The sequence below is a fragment of the Bufo bufo genome, chromosome 2 (assembly GCF_905171765.1).
Source record: "Bufo bufo chromosome 2, aBufBuf1.1, whole genome shotgun sequence".
In the NCBI taxonomy this organism is placed as follows: domain Eukaryota; kingdom Metazoa; phylum Chordata; class Amphibia; order Anura; family Bufonidae; genus Bufo; species Bufo bufo.
In genome coordinates, this window is record NC_053390.1 from 743,221,079 (window position 1) to 743,236,785 (window position 15,707).

Below are 15,707 nucleotides of genomic sequence, written 5' to 3' on the forward strand. Positions count from 1 at the left end.
TCGTAGATGTGGATATAAAAAAGCTATAGGTGGTCAAAATACGGCAATGAAAAGATTTTTCTTTTTTTTTCTTTATGTATTAAAACAAAAGAATAAGTATACACATGTGGCATCGCTGTATTCCTACCGCCTGTTTTACCAAACGCTGTAAAAATGAAACTCATAAACCTATGGCGGAATTGTAGCTTTTTTTTCCAATTCCACCCCATTTGGATTTTTTTCCCCCACTTCATCGTATGCAATATTTAAAGGGTGCAATTAGAATGTACAACTTGTCCTGCAAAAAAAACACATGCGGCTATGTGAACAATTTTTTTTTTTTTTAAGTTATGGGTCTGGGAAGGACGGGAGCAAAAAACAAAAACGCAAAGACAATCACCCAAGGCTGAAAGGGTTAAAGAAGAGGCTTCCATAAACAAATCTACTTAAACAGATTTTAATATTTTGAATTGTGTCAAATATTGATTTTTTTTAACATGAAAAATTGTCGGAGCCAAACATGTTCTAGCTGCGAGCATCTGTGCCCAGAGATAAGCAGCACAGAAGGAATGATTACAGTGATCTGGATGCCTGTTATTTCAAGCTCTGCTTTCTTGAATACAGTAACTCTATTAGAAGGAAACATTGATCTTTTTGTAAGAATATTGCAACAAGCATATTCACTTCTATCTGAGGAGCACTTAGTGCACATAATCTCAGGAATACATGCTACTTCTGAGATTTAGAAACAGTTCAATTTACAACTTATTTGGGAAGATTTATTAAAGACGTTCTCCGAGATTTTCATACTGATGGCCTCTCTTCACGATAGGTCATCAACATGTCCGATACCCACCACCACTGTCAATCACTCTTTGAAGACACTGCAGCATTCCAGTGAGTACTATGGCTTACTCGTAGCTTACCAAGCACAGCACCCTCCACTGGATAGCGGCTGTACTTGGTATTACAGCTCAGTCTCATTCACTTGAACTGGACTGAGCTGCTCCCAGGCCACGTGACCGATGAACATGACGTCACTGGCCTAGGAAGCAGGGCTGTGGAGTTCGAGTCGTGGAGCCAGAGTCAAAGATATCTATTATTAATTTGTGTAATTAATTTATTAACTTTGAATTGAGAAAAGTTTACAAATGTTAATCATATATATATTTTATGTTCTATCAATGTAAGGACTTTATTTATCAAAATCAGTGATAAGCAGGGTGATCTAGAGGTGATAGAAAATCAGTTCTCACCTCTCCTGTCCTTATACTGTATAAACAGTGAATAGCATGCTATTCTAGTGGTGATAGATAATCAGTTCTCATCTGTCCTATGTTCTCTTCTATCCTTACACTATAAACAGCGATAAGCAGAGTGTTCCCTAATAAATATTGCTGTTTCCTCAGAACCACGGTGTTCGGTGATGTCATAGGAACGATCACATGTGCGCTGACCGCCTCTAAATGTGCATCCTTCCGCCTACATCGTGATTATGCATATCGTACATAACATATTACTACTACTCACTCCCATATTCAAGTCTCCGCCCACTGACGTCTGATGTCAGAATCAGATATTGGCTGAATACAGGAGCGAGGCAGTCAGTCAAGGTCCAAGCCAAGGGCGGGAAGAGGAGTAAGAGACCCTAACGGCCTGGGTGTCATAAATAAAGCTTATACTGTCTGTCTTTGTCTTCTGCAGCCCTGGCCCTGCCTGCAAGCTGCACTGCACATGGCGATGGCACTTGATCTCTCATAGCAGGCATTAGGGAATAATATACAGGTCATCATGAGTCCCATCAGTATGATAGCCTCATACAGTATAATGTCTGCATGGGGGCCACAAGACATTATTATACTGATGGGGGGGGGGGGGGGTGTTACAAATTGTTGTCCCATACAGTATAATGTCACCTTATAGTATAGTTCCTGAGTCCAGACAGTATAATGTCTCCTGGTGGCCCCATGCAGTATAGTGACTCTTGTGGCCCACTGCCTGCCCTGCGGCCAGCCCATACCGTATATAATGTCTCCTTGTGCCCAGCTGCCTGCCCAGCGGCCAGCCCATACGTATATAATGTCTCCTTGTGCCCCACTGCCTGCCCAGAGGCCAGCCCATACGTGCAGTGAGGAACAGAAGTATTTGAACACCCTGCGATTTTGCAAGTTCTTCCACTTAGAAATCACGGAGGGGTCTGAAATTCACATTGTAGGTCCATTCCCACGCTGAGAGACAGAATTTAAAAAAACTATTCAGGAAATCACATTGTTTGATTTTAAAGAATTTATTTGTCTTGCACTGCTGAACATAAGTATTTGAACACCTGAGAAAATCAGTGTTAATATTTGATACGGAAGTCTCTGTTTGCAATTACAGAGGTCAAAAGTTTCCTCTAGTTCTTGACCAGATTTGAACACACTGCAACAGGGATTTTGGCCCACTCTTCCACACAGATCTCCTCTAGTTCTGTCAGGTTTCGGGGCTGTCCCTGAGCAAAACAGAGTTTCAGCTCCCTCCAAAGATGGTCTATTGGATTTAGGTCTGGAGATTGGCTAGGCCACTCCAGAACCTTGATATGCTTCTTACGGAGCCACTCCTTGGTTATCCTGGCTGTGTGCTTCGGGTCATTGTCATGTTGGAAGACCCAGCCACGACCCATTTTCAAAGCTCTGACTGAGGGAAGGAGGTTGTTGCTCAAAATCTCATAATAAATGGCCCCATTCATCATCTCCTTAATACAGTGCCGTAGTCCTGTCCCCTTCGCACAAAAGAACCCCCAAAGCATGATGTTACCACCCCCATGCTTCACAGTAGGAATGGTGTTCTTGGGATGCAACTCATCCTTCTTTTTCCTCCAAACATGACAAAAGAAGTTAAGACCAAAAAGTTCTACTTTGGTCTCATCTGAACACATGACTTTCTCCCATGCCTCCTCTGGATCATCCAGATGGTAATTGGCAAACTTCAGACGGGCCTGGACATGTGATGACTTGAGCAGGGGAACCTTCCATGCAATGCATGATTTGAAACCATGACGGCTCAGTGTTCTACCGACAGTGACCTTTGAAACTGTGGTCCCAGCTCTCTTTATGTCATTGACCAGCTCCTCCCTTGTAGTTCTGGTCTGATTCCTCACCTTTCTTATCAGTGATACCCCACAAGGTGAGATCTTGCATGGAGCCCCAGTCCGAGGGAGACTGACAGTCGTCTTTAGCCTCTTCCATTTTCTAACAATTGCTCCAACAGTATCTATTTTCACCAAGCTGCTTGGCAATTCCCCATCGCCCTTTCCAGCCTTGTGGAGGTCCACAATTTTGTCTCTGGTGTCTTTTGATAGCTCTTTGGTCTTACCCATGGTAGTAGTTGGCGTCTGACTGACTGTGGGGTGGGTGGACACAAGGCGCATATCACAATCGGATGTTTAGGTACAATCAGATTTATTGTAGGACAACGTCATAGAGGATAAAACAATTGAGCTTATGACTTGAAAAAGGGGTCCTTTGAACCCCGAAACGCATTGTCCTACAATAAATCTGATTGTACCTAAACATCCGGTTGTGATATGCGCCTTGTGTCCACACGCTCACTAGACCACTAAAGTCCAGAGGAGCCCCATTACTAGTTCCAGTGTCCACCTGAACGGCGGCTTGGCCCCCGCCTAAGGTGTTGTCTCGGACACAGTCGGCTGCACCAACCAGTTACTTGCTGTTTTCCCAGTGTGCCTTCATTGTGGTTGCACCCTATCCGGTGCAACCCAAACAGGTGAGCAGAATTTACTCACCTTAATTTGGAGGACACCGTTTTGCCTCTACATACTCACCCTATGAGCGCCTTTTCTTCCTCTGGCCATTTCTTACTGACTGTGGGGTGGACAGGGGTCTTTAAAGAACTCAGACAGGTGCTACTAAGTTAGATTAATGAGTGGAGTAGAGGTGGACTTTTTAAAGGCACAGTAACAGGTCTTTGAGAGCCAGAATTCTTGCTGTTTCTCAGGTGTTCAAATACTTATGTTCAGCAGTGCAAGACAAATAAATTCTTTACAAATCATACAATGTGATTTTTTTTTAATTCTGTCTCTGAGTGGGAATGCACCTACAATGTGAATTTCAGACCCCTCCATGATTTCTAAGTGGGAGAACTTGCAAAATCACAGGGTGTTCTAATACTGTTCCTCACTGTATATAATGCCTCCTTGTGCCCGCTGTCTGACCAGCGGCCAGCCCATACAGTATATAATGTCTCCTTGTGGCCCGCTGTCTGCCCAGAGGCCAGCCCATACGTATATAATGTCTCCTTGTGGCCCGCTGTCTGCCCAGAGGCCAGCCTATACAGTATATAATGTCTCCTTTTGCCCTGCTGCCTGCCCATCGGCCAGCCCATACGTATATAATGTCTTCTTGTGGCCCGCTGTCTGCCCAGAGGCCAGCCCATACAGTATATAATGTCTCCTTGTGGTCCCCATACAGTGTAATGTGTCCTTGTGGCCCCTATACAGTATAATGTCTCCTTGCGGCCTCCATACTGTATAATGTCTGATTATGGCCTCCATACAGTATAATGTCTCCTTGTGTCCCCCTTACAGTATTCACTCTCCTTGTGGCCGCCATACAGTATAATGTCTCCTTGTTGTCACCATACAGTATAATCTCTCCTTGTGGCCCACCGCCCCATACACTATAATATACGGCTAACTGACAGGGATGGGAGTTGGATATCTACCGATCAGATACTGATGATATCCTGAGGATAGGCCATCAAGAGGAAAATCTCAGAGCATCACTTTAATACTGTCTTAAATTTAGCCAGGTTAGAACTAGGCTAGACATGCCAACTTTTTGACAGTGGCTCAGGCCACATCCCTTCCTCTAAGCCATGTCCCTTGTCTATCGGTGTTGTGAAAATCATTGCAGAATCCAGGTGCATTTAGCTTAGTTTATATGTCACATTATATTTATGGGAGAGGCTTAACTGTGATGAGTGGGTGAAGCGCTTCCACTGACCTAGCTGGCTGTGTTGTGTCGGAAGCCAGGAGCGAGGGTAAGCCTAGTAGTGGGCGTACCCTAAGGGGAGTGTTTGAGAACAGGGGGGGTGGGTGGGTGTGAACAGAAGCGCACTGAGGAGCTGGGGGCTGGAGCTTAAGAAGGTAAGATGCCCCTCCCACAAATTCAGGCTGACTTTTCAGCCTTCCACTTATGGGAGAGGCTTAACTGTGATGAGTGGGTGAAGCGCTTCCCCTGACCTAGCTGGCTGTGTTGTGCCGGAAGCCAGGAGCGAGGGTAAGCCTAGTAGTGGGCAAAATAAACGAGGAGAGCAGAGTAGTGACCAAAAGCCTTTAATACCACTCAGAGAGCAAGATTACAAAATGCCTGGGAAATCTCAACATGCGGGTTCGGGATGTATCTCGTGAAGCAAGAAGAGCGCCACCTACCCATGCATTTAATCACGTGCGCCGGGACCCCGTTTTTGATGCTGAGGACGCGGCTCCGATTCAGAGCGAGTGTCCTGTGATGGCCAGCGGGTTATAACCGAGACCTGAGGCCAGCGTTCTGATGTGGGACACAAACTGGATTGACGTCAGGGGCCCCCCACGCCAAGGGAGCAGCGGGGCCTCTGGGGAGGCATCTTGCAACAGGGCTAGCAATTGACGGAGGACCATGACTGGGCACCAATCGTTGGAGGTTTTAAAAAACCTGACCTCCGAGGGTGGTCCATGCTGGTTGGCCTTCGTGGAAGGGAGCCAGAGGACAAAATGGTCATAGGCCCAGGACAACTGTCGCACCTGCAACCTCTGACGTTTAGGGGAGGTGCTGGTGAACTCACCTGGCCTGAGGAACCCGTAAAACCCAAGATACATGGCTGCCTTAATAATCAAACTAGGAGAGTGCCCAAAAGGAAGTCCATCCAGCGCGGACGAGAGTCGCCTAAACATCTCGCCGGAGACAGGCTGTCTACGACCGGTAGGGGCATCCCCGCACTTCTGGATCCCCCCAAGGGCCACCTTGACTGTCTGCACTGAAGAAAAGGAACCTCTATTTGGATTATGAAGCATGGCGCAGTGCTGTATCCCCGCTAGGTACAGCCCGATGGTGTTAAATGACAGCCTGAGATTGCGGTGACAGTGGGCTATGAACGCCAGGGTGTAGGAGACATCGTCCAAGCCACCCTGCAAGTGGGACCTGGAAAAACTTCATAAACCTTGACACCGGCTTGGTAGTTTCCTGATGGTATGGGAAAACCCCTGAGCGTTTTCAGGCAAATATATTGGATCCTGAGCGATTCAAGCCACTGCGTACACCCTGTGGGAAATAAGACCTGAGCGATTCAGGCAAATACGTACAACCTGTGGGAAATAAGACCTGAGCGATTCAGGGAAATACGTGACCTGAGAGAATCAGGAAAATACATACAACCTGGAAATACAGTCAACCTGAAGAGACAGAAAAATACAAACCTGCGCGATTCGGGGAAATACATAACCCTGAGCGATCCAGGAACATACATGGCCCGAGCGATTCAGGGAAATACATAAACCCGAGCGACTCAGGGAACTGAGACCTGGGTGAATCGTGGAAATACGTGAAAATTTGAGCTAATCAGGGAAATATATGAAACCCGATTCAGGAAAATACACCCTGAGATATTCACCTTACCTGAACCGTGGAGTGACCGGACACGGAGGAGCCCTGCGACACAATTGAGGATGGATCGAAATTCCGGTGGCCTGAGGCCCTGCTTACATGAGAATAAGCTTGCGTTGGTACGAGACCCGGAGAGAGGTGCGATCTGGTGGCACTGGGATGAATCGACGGAGAACCAGGATGCAGCCTGGGCGCCATGGCCAACTGCTGGGTGACCTGAACTGCCAGAATCAGGGCCCGAAGTCGTGCTGCATGCAACGAGACCTGCGGGAAACGGAATCCAGACATGCAGGACACGAACCGGGTAACCGGGAACCAGCCGGACCCTGCTGAAAACCCCTGAGCGTTCCAGGCAGATGGAACCTGAGCGATTCAGGCAAATACATTGGATCCTGAGCGGTTCAGGCAACATGGAGTCCTGAGCGAATCAGGCGATTACATACGCCTTTGGTGAAGATGACGGACCCTGGGTGCGTCGGGCATTACCTTGGACCTGGGTGGACCTGGCCACTACCTACCCACTGAGAGACCAGGGAAAAATACAGAAGCCTGAGCGATTCAGGCCAATACTTAGACCCGAGTGATTCAGGGGAATACATAACCAGATTGTTCCAGGAAAAATATGCAATAACTATATGTGACCAGAACGTAGTACGACCGGTGCCTACGAGAAGGCTTGTGTCGGTCTGGGTACGTACCTGGGCTTAGAGGCTATTACCTGTACCGATGTCTTGGGTCACCTGACCTTGGTCCAAAATCTCGTACCAGTGAACGGTCAGGACACGTTCCTGAGAGGGTAAATCCATAAAGTTCGGAAAGAAAAGAGAACATAACTGGGGAGGATGACAGGCCTGGGCGAATCAGGTGACAGAAGTAGGTGTGATCCTGGGCGGACCAGGAGACAGAGGTAGTTGCGTGCCTGGGCGATCCAGGAGGGAGAGGTAGGTGTGAGCCTGGGCGAACCAGGAGACAGAGGTAGTTGTGTGCCTGGGCGATCCAGGAGGCAGAGGTAGTTGCGTGCCTGGGCGATCCAGGAGGGAGAGGTAGGTGTGAGCCTGGGCGATCCAGGAGACAGAGGTAGTTGCGTGCCTGGGCGATCCAGGAGGCAGAGGTAGTTGCGTGCCTGGGCGATCCAGGAGGCAGAGGTAGGTGTGAGCCTGGCGAACCAGGAGACAGAGGTAGGTGCGTGCCTGGGCGGTCCAGGAGGCAGAGGTAGGTGCGTGCCTGGGCGATCCAGGAGGCAGAGGTAGGTGCGTGCCTGGGCGATCCAGGAGGCAGAGGTAGGTGCGTGCCTGGGCGATCCAGGAGGCAGAGGTAGGTATGAGCCTGGTGATCCAGGAGACAGAAGAAGGTGCGTGCCTGGGCGATCCAGGAGGCAGAGGTAGGTATGAGCCTGGACGAACCAGGAGACAGAGGTAGGTGCGTGCCTGGGCGATCCAGGAGGCAGAGGTAGGTGTGAGCCTGGGTGATCCAGGAGGCAGAAGTAGGTATGAGCCTGGCGAATCAGTAGATGAGACAGCAGCATATAACGTGAAGTACATACATATAACACATGGCACTGTCGCCACCATAGAATAGATGACTGCAGTGAGCGTTTAGTGACCGCTGAATGGGTATGGCGTGCAATGATGACCTGGCCTACTCGTGGTGAGACCCCGGTTTCTTTGAACACCGTGCTGAAACTAGCGACCCTTCCAGCCCAGCAGGGCCCCCGGGGCCCTCTCCCTAAGGCTATCATTCACATGTCCGTAATTTGGGTCCGCATTTCCTGGATCCGCATCAATTTTTTCGGGATCCACATCTGTTTTTTTGGGATCCATTTTTTTGGGATCCATTTTTTCGGGATCCGCAATTTCGTTCCTGGAAAAATGGAACATGTCCTATTCTTGTCCGCGATTGCAGACCAGAAAAGGCATTTTCTATTATAGTGTTTGTGATGTGCGGATCCGCAAATTGCGGATCGCACATTGCAGGTGTCTGTCTTTTGCGGATCCGCAAAACACTTACGGACGTGTGAATGGACCTTTAAGAGGAAATGAGGATAACTGTCTTCCTCTCGCCTAACGCTGCGTGGCACGGCGGGCGTGCGTATGAGATGGCTTGTGGTTGGGACCTACCGAGGGGTTTTTTTTTTTTGCGGCTGTTTGTGGACGTAGGCCGTTGTTGCCCAGGGGCTAGATACCCCTACTACGTATAGCCTGTTTTGACAGGGGTGCCAGGCTTGCCTGGTTCGAAATGGAATGGCAGGGGGGGGTGACCATGCGGACCAGCAGACTGGGGGACGGGGACCACTCGTCCTAAGTAGTACGTAGGGCGGGAGACCTGGTTGTGGGGCCAGAATCAAGGTGTGTTTCGAGAGGGGGAGGGCCCCGTGGGGACAGGATTAACCCAGGCTGGGGCCACCGCACTGGAGCCGCCACGTCGCATGGATCTGCCGGGCCTAAATGAAGATTCCGGCGTGAGCTCCACTCTGGAACGCACGCCGAACACGTGACCAGGCCCAGGCCCGGCGGAGGGACTCCGACGCACGCTCCAAGCTGGAACGCACGCCGAACATGTGACCAGGCCCAGGCCCGGCGGAGGGATTCCGGCGTGCGCTCCAAGCTGGAACGCACGCCGACCACGCGACCTGGAGCTCATGCCTGGTGGCGGATTTCCGGCGTGCGCTCCACGCTGGAATGCACGCCGGGCTGCAGCGGAGCCCTAAGTAAAGACGGGACGGGGGAGGCCGTGTGGAGGGGGGGGACCCGCGGGCCGGACCCTGCCCCCCCCTGCTGCCTCGGGAGGGAGTTGGATGGGGAAAAGAAAGGAGACAGACAAGACAAGAAACAACTTGGGGCAGGAATGTGTATAGGCATGCGTTCCACGCTGGAACGCACGCCGACTCAGGGAGCCGGAAGTATGGCACAGAATTTACCTCTCCTGAAGACGTGAACGGCAATGTATGAAAATGAAACGAAGTAGATGAAAGCAACTCACAACGTGCATGGATGCAGTACCAGAGCAAGCGACTCCCTAACCAGCTGTGAACAGAAGCGCCCTGAGGAGCTGGGGGCTGGAGCTTAAGAAGGTAAGATGCCCCTCCCACAAATTCAGGCTGACTTTTCAGCCTTCCACTTAATTATTAAAGGGATTTTCCAGCCTGGCGATATTCATGACCTCTGCTCAGGATAATTCATCCATATCAGATTGGTGGGAGTCCGACACCCAGCACCCCCAGCGATTAGCTTTTCTCTGGAGCAGCAACTGGCGTCAACGGGAGCTAAGCTGCAGTACAGATACTGCACAATGGATGGAGACTTCTACTTCCAGCTCATCTACTGTTTTTTTACCGTTGCTGGCAGGTGCCGAAAACAATAGTAGGGGTCGGTAGGGGTGCTGGGTGTCGGACTTCAACCAATTTGAAATTAATGACCTATCTTGAGGATAGGTCATGAATATCACCATCCTGGAAAACTCCTTTAGGATGCATTCATGCGACCATATTTCTCAGTCCGCATCAGTGTGGACCCATTCAACCATGTGTTGTCCGCATCCGTAGTTCTGTTCCACGGCCCCGTAAAAAAGATCCGCAATCTTGGACAAGAATAGGCATTTCTATTATAGGGTCCGCAAAATGTGGAACGCACACGGCCGGTATCTGTGTTTTGCGGTTCCGTAATTTGCAGACTGCAAAACACTGCTGGGAATGTGCAAGTCTGTGTGATTTTCTCAGGAGACCCTCTTACAACTGTAAATGGACATTTCCAAAAATAAACCATCACCTTTATCAAGGAAAGTATGATTCTAGCTTTCGATAAGTTGCTTTCAAGATCTATGAGGTGCATATCTGTCTTGTAGATATCTATACTGATCTCTAGATCAGGGCTTCTCAAGCTTTTCCTCCTGGGACCTCATCAGCCAGAACATGGCAATACTTGGAGCTCACCAGTGGCCAAACTCTATACCTGCAGGCAGATACATAAGATATTTAATCACTCCAATTGACGTTGAGAGTGTCGCTGAATGCTCAGTGCGCCTCCCCACAATACCCGATAGATTGAGAAACCATAATCTAGACCAGTTTTACCATGAATGCACCCAACTGAATTATTTACCATCCAATTCTTATTTCTGTTTTCCATAGGAGACAGAAAAATGATGCTCATGAGGATTACCTAACTTTCACTTATGGATTGTCTTGGGTAGAACAGCGGATTATGTATCTACAGTATATAGTTTTGCTATTCATTACCACGAGCCGGTCTCTTGTGCATATAGGTTGTGTAATGAAGTGCTCGGCTGCTCATATGAAGGCAGTTTAATATACACTGTTAAAGCTGTGATGTTGATAGCTTGCAGAGATCAATAGAGCTCCGGAAATAATTATCCGTGTTTCATTTTATTAACATAACTCAGTGTTTCTTTCTTTTCTGCCGTGTTCAAAGTAAAATCTACTAGAACGTTGCATTTCCGATCTGAATGACTGATATTTTAATAAACATGTAAATAAGAATGTATACATCTACATATGAAGATAGCCAAAAGGACCCCCCGCCAAAAAAATCTAAAAAATAAAATCAAACTCTGATTCACTACTGCAACCCTTAATGAAGCAGTCTAGGAATTATTTCACTCTTTTTGTAACAGGGTTACAGGTAATACTCTGCATGATATATGGCTGAAATACGCACTCCATTCTGGTCTGTTGTTACACTATGTGACCCCCCACTCTGATTACCTGAATCCTACAGTGCCTACAGGGGTCTGCCTATTGCTTCAAGTTCACTTAGTAACCAACTCTGTTTGGACAGTTGCTACGCAACTGTCTTGAAGTTGAATCTGTGTTTGGTTATCATCTAGCTTTGCCTGGCTGATTAGGGTGGAGTGCTGATTGGAAGTCCCACTCTGGTTGCTAAGTATACTGTTTGCCATGTGCATTTCCTCCCTCGGTCTATTACTGTGATGTTTTTTTGTTTAGTTTGTATTCTGTGTTTTCTGGTATCTGTGGTTGCACAGAGTGTAGTGTCTTTTCCGTGTATTCTGGAAGCCGTTGTTCCAGAGTTTTTATGTTGCTGTGTTTGGGATTTATCAGTTGCTGTCCTGTTGCATGGTTCTTTTGTCAGTTCCGTTTTTTCCCCATTTCTTTTCATTGTCATCTATCTGTCATCTGCCTGCAGGCCATACATGTGCCTTCCACTCCATTGCTGGATCGTTTCTTCCTTCCGTGACCCTCAGCATTGCTACATGCTTGGTTTATATATTTTTGTGACCGTCCAGTTGCTGTGCAATTCAGCCCTACTGTATGTCTTGGGGGTACTATAAGCCACCATTAGGACATAGGAAATGTGACTACTATCGGTGAAGTTCAGTACTGTGGTCTTCTGCACAAAAGGAATTGCTAGGGTGAGTTCACACTTCAGTTATTGTGAAAACCCATAGTGAAGCCTACTCAGAGATAAGGTGTAATGAAAAGTGTGAATTGTGAACTCAGTCTTACATTGTCAAAGTAAAGGGGGTGGGGGGGTGGTTGGGTCACGTAATGACAGACTGGAATGTAGCACTTAATGCAGCAATATGTCAGATGGCAAGAGGATTACCTATACCACTGTTTATAAGATATACTTTACAAACAGAAGGGGAAATATTTTTCCAGAGTGTTGGGCTTGCTAGGATTTGTCAATATAGAAGAAGGCTGAAATATGGAAAACATATGTTATCTGTCAGCTAATGATGGGTCCATTCAACTGTACTGCTAAGTGTAAATTAAAATGAAATTCCCCCTTTTAAGAAAATTTCCTACAGATTAGATCCTGTGCACCAGTCTAGGGACGTTGCCCAGTTGGGGCCACTATTTAGGACAAATCGTCCAAGCAGGTAGGGACAGTGATCTGGACAGTGGCGTCGCCGGGGGGGGGGGGCAGAGGGGGCCACGGCCCCCCCTACATCATGGTGTGCCCCCCCAACTAAAATCCCCCCCCCCCAAGGGAGCCGCCTCCGGGCACAGGGAGATGAGCGCTTCCATTGCGCTCATCTCCATTGTAATCTGCCTGTGCCAACGGAGGTGCAGGGGAGGGAGAGGCGTGTCCCTTCCCCTTCCTCTGATAGGCTGCAGGCACTAGGCCGGCAGCCTATCAGAGGCCGGCGCAGGCGGGGCGATGACGTCATCGCGCCGCCTGAGCCTTACAGCGCGGGACACAGGAAGAGTCTGCATCGCATCGCTGACACTGAGGTAAGTATAAGTGTTTTTTTTTTTGTTTTTTTTTTACAATAGTGTTACTGGCACAATGGGGGGGGGGCTTATTACAATGGGGGGGACTTAATACTGGCACATGATGTTGGGACTTAATACTTGCACATGATGATGGGGGGACTTAATACTGGCACATGATGATGGGGGGGACTTAATACTGGCACATGATGATGGGGGGGACTTAATACTGGCACATGATGGGGGGGACTTAATACTGGCACATGATGATGGGGGGGGACTTAATACTGGCACATGATGATGGGGGGACCTAATACTGGCACATGATGATGGGGGGGACCTAATACTGGCACATGATGATGGGGGGACTTAATACTGGCACATGATGGGGGGGACTTAATATTGGCACATGATGGGGGGGACTTAATACTGGCACATGATGATGGGGGGGGACTTAATACTGGCACATGATGATGGGGGGACTTAATATTGGCACATGATGGGGGGGACTTAATACTGGCACATGATGATGGGGGGACTTAATACTGGCACATGATGGGGGGGACTTAATACTGGCACATGATGGGGGGGGGGACCTAATACTGGCACATGATGATGGGGGGACTTAATACTGGCACATAATGGGGGGGCTTAATACGGGCACATAATGGGGGGGCTTAATACTGGCACATGATGGGGGGGGCTTAATACTGTAACGTAATGGGGGGCTTATTACTGGCACGCATTGGGGGGCTTATTACTGGCACGCATTGGGGGGCTTATTACTGGCACATTGGAGGGCTTATTACTGGCACGTGATGGGGGGCTTATTACTGGCACGTGATGGGGGGCTTATTACTGACACGTGATGGGGGGCTTATTACTGGCACGTGATGGGGCTTATTACTGGCACATTGGGGGGCTTATTACTGGCACGTGATGGGGGGCTTATTACTGGCACGTGATGGGGGGCTTATTACTGACATGTGATGGGGGGCTTATTACTGGCACGTGATGGGGGGCTTATTACTAGCACGTAATGGGGGGGCTTATTACTGGCACGTGATGGGGGGCTTATTACTGGCACATTGGGGGGCTTATTACTGGCACGTGATGGGAGGCTTATTACTGGCACGTGATGGGGGATTATTACTGGCACGTGATGGGGGGATTATTACTGGCACGTGATGGGGGCTCTTGTTACTGGCATGTGATGGGGGCTTATTACTGGCACATTGGGGGGCTCTTGTTACTGGCAGTGGCACGTTATTGAGGGCACTTATTACTGGCACATTATTGGTGGGCACTATAGGGGCATCTACTGAGGCCACAAAGAAGGGGTGTTTTATATGGGGGGCTCTGTACAGTAGCATTTCATACTGGGACACATTATGGTGGGTACTATGGAGAAGGGGAGACAGGAGTACTATGGAGTCATCTACGGGGGGCACTAAGAAGGGGTATTTTATACTTGCAAATTATGGGGGACACTGAGGGCATCTACTGGGGCACGATATATGGGGCATTTTATACTGGTACATTATGGGGGGCACTAGCAGAAAGGGGGGAGAGGAGCACTATGGAGGCATTTACTGGGGCACTATATAGGGGTATTTTATACTGGCACATTATGGGGGACATTAGCTCAACTGGGGGCATAAGGGGGTATGTTTTGCACATTATAAGGAGAATTATTTCTACTGGGGGGCATTATGGTGGGTTTTATTACTCCCCCACGGTATGACCCCCTAGTAGCAGCACCAGCCTCTCTCTGCTCTACTATCCCTCTGCCCCTTCTCCAAATCCTTATTATGAAATCTTTCTCATTAGGATAAAACACAACATTAGCTCCGCCGAGCCCCCGGCCAAGTGTTGAAGTGGCGTCCGAGATCCCCAAGGGCCAAGCCAAGTAACTGTAAGTGTTCATGTGAAATATGTTTATTTTATATATGTACACTCCTGTGAGAGGCGGGGAGGGAGATCTGTGGATGACACTGTTATAGGGAGGGAGATCTGTGGATGACACCGTTATGGAGGGGGAAATGGGGATGACACTGTCATGGGGTGGATCTGTGGATGACACATATAGCATAAGATGCTATATACGGTATGTGGCATTCACAGATCCCCCCCATAGCAGTGTCATCCACAGATCCCCCTCTCTATAAAAGTGTCATCCACAGACAGCTGGACTTTTCTTCCCTGTTGCGGTTTTAGGTATTGGGTAAAGTATTGCAGCATTTCTAAGCGTACTTGTGTAAATGTATCATTGTTATAGCTGCCCCCCCTACTTTTGTCCTGGCCCCCAGTGTGCCCCCTCAAAATTTGAAAGCTAGAGACGCCACTGGATCTGGATGGAGTATTGGGCGGCACTGTTCCCTATCTGATGTGACAATTGTCTGGCACAAACCAACTGCTTCCACCTTCTTATAGCATACTTAGGTACATTACCTGGAACTCCATGCCATAGTTTTCTCTGCAGAATTCTCTAAGCTTCGGGTAAACTTGCTCTCTTAGGCCATTCCTCTCTGCCTCTGTATCTGCACAAAATACAGTGGAAAAAAAAATCATTAAAATAGTTGGAAATTTAAATAAAAAAAATATAAATTTTGACAAAATGACAAAAAAATTAAAATGACAAAAAATGCCAGTTTAAAATAAATCACATTTAGACGGTATGTTAGAAGATGTAATTTTTGGCAAGATATAGCATGATGGAAAAAATTCTTAAGCAGAGGGAAGGCAGCTGTGAAAGACATGGGCAAAATATCTCAGTGATCTTTATCTCATTTGAATAATCTCATCCTACAAACTGAAATCTTAATTTTGCATGTTGCTGCAAAGCAATTTGCAAAGTATTTAAAATATAGCAATATCTGCCCAAGTGTTCAGCAATG

At 48.1% G+C, this 15,707-nt stretch overlaps 1 protein-coding gene across 1 annotated transcript in view; it reads right to left on the reverse strand.

The window, feature by feature from the left end:
• NWD2 (NACHT and WD repeat domain containing 2) overlaps nt 1–15,707 on the reverse strand; it is a 249,579-nt gene that overhangs the window by 115,019 nt on the left and 118,853 nt on the right. Inside the window, exon 2 of the mRNA XM_040419003.1 lies at nt 15,262–15,350. Coding sequence (XP_040274937.1) covers nt 15,262–15,350 — 89 coding nt within the window. The remainder of the gene's footprint in view (nt 1–15,261; nt 15,351–15,707) is intronic.